This window comes from Tursiops truncatus, chromosome 2 (assembly GCF_011762595.2).
Source record: "Tursiops truncatus isolate mTurTru1 chromosome 2, mTurTru1.mat.Y, whole genome shotgun sequence".
In the NCBI taxonomy this organism is placed as follows: Eukaryota; Metazoa; Chordata; class Mammalia; order Artiodactyla; family Delphinidae; genus Tursiops; species Tursiops truncatus.
Window position 1 is genome coordinate 53,421,804 of NC_047035.1, and position 7,751 is coordinate 53,429,554.

A 7,751-nucleotide genomic window follows, 5' to 3' on the forward strand; every position below is an offset into this window, starting at 1 on the left:
AATGGCACATATAAACTTACTGCAAGAAAACATGCCCAAATCTTGCCTACATCTTTATATTTTTGTCATGCATATATACTAATTCTTCAATAAATATGTATTATATTTTTAAGCAGGAAAAACTGTGACTTTTTAAGCTTATTATATTTTAACTCTACGAGACACTATAAACTAGATTTCCAGTCTCCTCTATGTTTCAGTGCCCCACCATTTATACATGGTTTATTAGATGTGTGGGGGTGAGGAACAGAAATAAGAGAGCTCCTGAGCCAACTACAAAGTTAGAACTCACAGTCCCCAAGGCTGTCCTGACTTCTGACACAAACTGCAAGTTTGGGGAATTTCCCAAATCATCTTCTGATTTGATAGTTCACTCTAAGAATTCACAGAACTCACTGAAGGCAATTATACTCATGGTTATGGTTTGTTGCTGGGAAGGAGACAGACTAAAATCAGCCAAGGGAAGAAGCTCATAGGGTAGAGGCCCATAGAAGTACCCAACGTGGAGTTTCCATTTTCCTCTCCTTATTGAATCAGCATGCATTACTCTTCTAGCACTGATTTGTGACAGTAAGTATGGAGTTTTGCCAACTGGGAAAACTTGCCCAAGCCCCAGAGTTTTTATTGAGACTCCATTATGCAGCCATGATTGATTGACTGATTGCAAATATGGTTGAGTCTCTAGGTCAACTGATACCTACATCACATTATCTTTCTGGTATGGTCAGCCCTCACTCTAAATCATATTGTTAGGCTAGTGAATATGACCAAAGTCCTTAGGCAAAGAAAAGACACTAGAGATTACCTCCCCAGAGCTTTGGGCAAGGCCAAATTCTTTACTCAGGGATTAAGCAGTTCAATAATGTATTGGTTTACCATGTGTATCAAACAGCATGGTAACTTATCTCTCATCTAGTCCTCAATGTTTGCTGCCATAGGGAAAACCCAAAATGTGAATGGATTAAAATATTTGACAGGTGAGGCAAAGCTTTTTAAAAAGCCTTCCAAAGTCAGTACTTTATCAACTGGAATACTTATTTTATAATTAAAGAATGCTTACATCTAATTACTAAGGATGCTTGTTCACTTTCATAAAGAAAAAGTTCTGTTCAGTGGATGAAGAGGTCATCCATCACACATACAAGATTCATTTAACCTGAAATACTATTGGGCTCATGTTATGATATAAATGATTATGAAACCTCAGTACTTAACTAAATATTTGCTTCATGCATGTCTGTAAACCTAGTAAACCACACAAAACTTCATACTATTGGCAAGCAACTTGGGCAGCAGGGGAAAAATAACATTGCTCTCAACATTTTGCCTTTTAAATAAATGAACAGGGACTTGGATCTAAAGGACATGCACTCAATATGTGGGAGGACAAGCTTCATACACAACATCCTGACCCCAGATCAGTGTTTCTGAAATTTTCAGACTGAACTAAGGCCTTTCAATGTAACAGAGCAGGACCCTGTGGGGCCTTCCCAGGACAGAACCCTCCCCCATATCCTCTGCTTTAGCTCCTCTCTGAAGTACATAGATAGTAGTGTCTGATGCACATTTCCTGAGTTGTTTTACAGATGCTAAAACCCCCACCAAGTGAAAGACATTAACTACTTGATGACCATGAGCACAAGGTCCCTAGGCCTACTGAAATCTAAGGATTGATAATGTTAACCCTTGTGACACCACCCTGTTACCTCACCAACAATCAATCAGAGAACTGTGTAAAAGCTGATCACAGTGCCCTGGGACTCCCCTCCCTCACCTTGCCCTAAAAATGCTTTGCTAAAACCCATCAGGGAGTTTCGGATTTTTAAGCATTAGCAGTCCCAGACTCCTTGTATGGTGCCTTACAATAAACACTGAACTTTCCTTCACCACAACCTGGTGTCCGTAGATTGGCTTTACTGTGCACAGGCAAGCAGACCCAAGTTTTGCTTTGGTAGCATTAAAAGAGAAGGACTTTTAAATATATAAGTAGATTCTTTGTGTTGATTCAAGTCATCTTTAGTATAGCATTTTTATTATTATGCTTTACTATAACATCTTTATTATTTATTATAATTATAAATTATATCTGTTATAGCATTACTCATTTACAATTATAAAACTACACATTAATTACTTATCACATAAAACTGATCAATGGCTTATAAATTTTGTACAAGTATGAAACATGAACAAGTGAAGTAAAAATTAGCAAACTAAAATCAATCAAATTCTAGTGAGCATATTTATGCACTACTTCTTCCTGATTTAATCCTCACCTATTTTTTTTTTCAATTTTCTGGAACAATGTAAAAAAAAAAAAAATCACTCATTGGAGAACTCATCCTATACCACCAAAGCACAAAGGTTAAGTATATATACTCAGTTCCTAGATCCAAAATAAAAAACAGATTCTGAAAAGGAGAAAAATCAAAATGTATAAAATATCAGTCAAAATATAAAATGCATTAGGCTCCTGGGACTAAACAGTTAAAATTATCTGACTATATTTCTATTCAGAAAATGTGCATTTGTCAGATAGTTAAGAGGACCATTGTGAACCAGCTGCTTGAGAGACAGGCAGCGGGACCACCCCTTAGCCATAACAATAGACAAAATTGGCTAACTTTAAAGAAAAGGCCAGCCATAACCATCACTCTTTTACATTCACTACTCACCTCTAGGAAAATATAGTCAAGTTGCTCATCTAGACTCTCAAAAATATTTAGATTACAGCTCCCAGGGTGAAGTTACTAAAAAACACAGATGAAAATGACTGTTCATCATCAGTGGAGGCTTCACACTTCATTGAGAGCCCAAGTGGGAACACGATCTCTGAATCACAGTATATTGTCAAGCATCAAGTGACGGAATGCTACTTAATGACTCTGTGATCAACAATGCAGGTGGTCCCAGCAGCAGGAGAGAGCATCCAGGGTGCACATCAGTCAATATATTAGACTCCAGTGCATATTTTTCTTTGAGAACAAAATCAGGTTTAGCTCTTCGTAAAATGTTTGAAATGTGATATCAAAGAAGGAAAGAAAGTGCTGCATTGAATTGATACACAGAACTGTTCTTTTCCAGGCTTTGCATGAAGGCAGAGGATACTGGGAATTTGATTGTATTTCTTATACGTGCTAATTCTAAGTATTTAAAGGCTGCCTTGATGAATACATAATCAATCAGTACAGAATAGTGCAGACTTCTTACACAGGGGTTGTGGAACAGGAGTGTGAAACTACAGAGGAAAGTGCTTCACAGTCAAAGCTGAATCATCAACTCTAAACATGTTCACCTGACTGCTTTTTAAGGGCTCCAAAAAAATGATCTCTTCCTACCCATGCCAAAATATATTATTCTAGGTTATGATTATAAGCTTTAGTCAAATTTTTTTTTAATTTTTTCTTGGGTATACACAGCAAAATGGTAAAGTGCTAGAGCCAGCTAACACTGGCTCACAAGAGCTGATTGTGTACATCTCGCCCCATCTTCACGTTCATTAATATCACACTAGTGGCTGAAATTGATGATGGAGTATCTACACCAGAGAAGTCAACCAACACTACAAATGGGGGGGTCCCCCCACCCCACTCCCCAAGGAGCAGGTTGTTAAACATTTACCAACACACTATTGCCCCTCAGTAGTGTTGTGTACTCATTCAAATATTGTGCTATGGGTCACACAATTGGTCAAAAACAGGGAACAAAACCAATGACCTGAAGAGACATAGTTCTTGTTCTCCTACATCTTACCAGTCTTATGTAGTTGCCATGCCCCTTTATTACTTTATTCCTTACCTTCACTTTCATATGTCCTACTCATTCCTTAAGCCATCTCTATTTTATATGACACTAGTGTCTCCCTTTGCTAAACTTTTATTGCAATTATCAAAGTAATACATTTTGTAAATAAGATCTAAATTTTTTCCCATGTATGATCTTCTTGACTATATTTCACGTTACTTCAAAGCAGACAAGTTTTAAACTTTGTTGCAAGGTTTGCTTAGCATGAAGCACATTGTGGGTGGCAGGAGCTGGGAGATAGGGGAACACTCAAAATTTTGGAATTGATTGAGGGGAATGCTTTTCTTTTAACATTTAAATAGAATGGTGGGGCTCACACATTTTCCACAGGCTCCCCTCTAATATTTGTAGGACTAGGGAAAGGAGCATAAACAGAATCCCAGCCTGGCTCTCCCCTCTCTTCTCACCCTCTGACTCTAGCCTACAACTGTGAGGGGCCCAATGCTTAAGTGTGGTAGGGTGAGCAACCCCCTCATTTTGCCTGGGACTGAGGGGTTCTGGGGGTTGCAGGACTTCAATGCTAAAACTGGTACAGTCACAGGCAAACTGTGATAGGTCATCTTTCGGATTAAAGAAAGAGGATTATGCAAGGAGGTCCAGATAGCAACAAAACATCTGCTGGTCAGAGATTTCTAGGGTTTTGGAAACACAAAGCATGGCCTGGACAGGTGGTGGTGAGTGCGTGATAGCACATGAACTGTGGTTGGGTATCTTCCTTTTACCTCACACACTCATCTCTGCCAGAACTATGATATATTCTGGGCATGTAGTAGTAGAAAAAGATACAAACATGTTTTTAAAGTAAAACATATTAAAAGCATGTTCAAGTTACACTAATTTCTCTTCTTCACTGTTGCAAAGCCTTCCTTTCTGACCTCCCTGCATCCATTTTTTGGCCCCTTCCAGTCTACTGACCATATTGTATGTATCGAGTGATATAACCTATGTAAATCTCTTTAGTGTGTTCAAATAAAAGAGCAGGACCACTAACTTGATAAAACGGCCCACTGTGATATGAAAAGCGCCCCCAATCCCACTGGACTCACATTATGCCACTCACCCCCTGTGCCACTCATAGGCACACTGGCCTTACTCTGGTTCCTTCCTTAAATGGTCCATTTTCTTGCCTGCTTCAGGGCCTTTGCATATGCCAGGCCCCATGTGCCACTGTCACTATGTGAAAGCTCTTTCCTGATAAAGTTTTCCCTGTCCGATCCTCAGTCTAGATCAGGGTTTCATCCCAGGCTTTCAGACCTCACCTTGCTTTTCCTTTTTGCCACATTTTGTACTTTGTAATACAATGACATGTTATTTGAATAATATATAACTTCTCCTCTAGACTTGTAAACTCAGCGAGGGCAGCATAATGTTACTTGTTGTTTTATCTCCATATACAGATTATATAGTAAACAGGAACTATTTGAGGAAAACAGAAAGGCAGAAATGAAGGAAGGAAGGGGAATTAAGCAAGCTTCTATATAATGTGGTAAAGTTCACTACGCAAGGAGTTTTAATATTCTACTCTAATATGGGTATTTTATAAAACCTCACTCATTTTAAAAGCAGGAGTTATTTTGTCACAACTTATGTTTCCCTGTTAAAGAGAAAGCATTAGCAACAGAATATATTCACATTGGAAGGATTTTGTTCCATTATGTCATGGATTTGTGAAACAGCACCAAGGAATCAAAAACGCTAGAAAAATCCAAGTAGGGATTATATACTATTTGTAAATTCTCTTTCTCTCTTTCATTTCGCTCCTTCCTCACACTCTGATCCTGATCATAATATTTTCACAAAATCTAATATCAGAAGAAAAAAACTATTAAGCTCATTCTCAGTAATGTGTAAAAGATTAATAAAGTATAAATAGTTACTTTTTTTTTTTTTCCCACCTCGCGGCTAGTGGGATCTTAGTTCCCAGACCAGGGATAGAGGGCAGGCCCCGTAGTGAAAGCGCCAAGTCCTAACCACTAGACGGCCAGGGAATTCCCAATAGTCACTCTTTTATACAGTTCCCAGAAGCTGTAACATTTGAAAATGCAAATAGCCTAAAGTTAAAAAATTCAGTTGGTATTCCAATTATGTGGATGCCATTTTGACAATAAAATCATTCCATATGGCCGAATAAATAAAACAACCAAAGTTTCATGTTTCTAAAGCAATTATCAAGCAACACGTACAACAGATATCTTCTATCCCCGTCTCCCCTCTACTCTCATTTCTTCCTGAGCCTTACCAGTGAGCCAAGAAACCACTTCACCCATGGAAGGTGACAACATACCCTTTGAGAAATAGCAACTGATCCACAAATGCTGACAGGAGATATGAGCTCCGGCAAATGGATTATTTAGACAAATCAGACACAAAGTACAACTAGCTGGAGAGACATTACTCATTCAAATTCTAGGAAAATACATCTTTTATAGTTAAGACAAACCTTAGGGCAGAAGTTCTATGCCAGAGAGGGAAAGCCGGAAGGAAACGAGATCCTGCGATACTGCAGCAAGGTCCAATTCTCTACTTGGATGCCCGCAGGCCAATATACGCAACCGCCTTTCCATCCTGCGCATGTTCCAAATCCCCCAAACGCATGTGTAGAGTGTCACTGCATCTATGGTGGGGACGTTGTGAAAGAGTGTCCTCAAGTCCTCTATGGTTCCTGCGCGGGAAGATGGGCAATGTATATGAGGCGCATGCGCAGGTGTGGAAGCAACCGCTTCTTTTCTCTTCGGCATGCCTCAGAGATACCTGGTGTCGACATGGGCCGGCGACCCGCTCGTTGTTACCGGTATTGCAAGAATAAGCCGTATCCAAAGTCTCGCTTTTGCCGAGGTGTCCCTGATGCCAAGATCCGTATCTTTGACCTGGGTCGGAAGAAGGCAAAAGTGGATGAGTTCCCACTCTGTGGACACATAGTGTCTGATGAGTATGAGCAGCTCTCTTCTGAATCCCTGGAGGCCGCCCGAATTTGTGCCAACAAGTACATGGTGAAAAGTTGTGGCAAAGATGGCTTTCACATCCGAGTGCGACTCCATCCATTACATGTTATCCGCATCAACAAGGTGTTGTCCTGTGCTGGGGCTGACAGACTCCAGACAGGTATGCGAGGTGCCTTTGGAAAACCCCAGGGTACAGTGGCCAGAGTCCATGTTGGTCAAGTCATCATGTCCATCCGCACCAAGCTTCAGAACAAGGAACATGTGATTGAAGCCTTACGCAGGGCCAAGTTCAAGTTCCCTGGGCGCCAGAAGATTCATATCTCCAAGAAATGGGGCTTTACCAAGTTTAATGCTGATGAATTTGAAGACAAAGTGGCTAAGAAGTGCCTCATCCCGGATGGTTGTGGAGTCAAATACATCCCCAGCCGTGGCCCTCTGGATAAGTGGCGAGCTCTGCACTCGTGAGGTCTTTTGACAGCACTGGCAATTCTGACCATGCTGGTCTGACTTTTGCTCACCAATAAATTTTACTTATGGTAAAAAAAGAATTATTTCTTAATTTTTTATAGTTTAAAAATATCCAATTTTTAGAATATAGACTAATAGAGAAATAATTTTTTGTGTTAACATTACCAGAAAGAGTTTTAATGACAAATGATAATTTCATTTCAAGTGAGAGTGAAACAATTTGTATGCCATTTATAGAGAAAGCTGTTGCAATTCTAATCCACACTTTTAACTTAGAGAGTCTAGGAAAATATGTCAAAAGTTTTGTTTGTAGAGAAGTCGTAAGTTATATAGCTGTCATTGCCTTGAATAAAAAATAGAGAAGAATCTGAGATTTACAGAAAAAATTCTTATTTTTTTATAGAAAATAAACAATTGGGATGAAAATAATGGTAGGCATTAGTCATATTTCAATTACAATCTCTTTGAAACTAAAAAGTCTATTCTTAAACTTGTTGCTTATGTTTCCCTTACACATTTCTGCACATTGTTTTTAGA

General features: G+C 39.2%; 1 protein-coding gene across 1 annotated transcript; it reads left to right on the forward strand.

The window, feature by feature from the left end:
- The first annotated feature begins 6,566 nt into the window (after positions 1 to 6,566).
- Positions 6,567 to 7,211, forward strand: RPL10L (ribosomal protein L10 like). The gene has a single exon (XM_019924300.3). It carries the CDS (start codon positions 6,567 to 6,569, stop codon positions 7,209 to 7,211), a length of 645 nt encoding a protein of 214 aa, XP_019779859.2.
- Positions 7,212 to 7,751: the final 540 nt, after the last annotated feature.

Coding starts and splice junctions, on each gene's coding strand:
- RPL10L (XM_019924300.3), top strand. CDS start 6,567: ATGGGCCGGCGACCCGCTCGTTGTTACCGGTATTGCAAGAATAAGCCG.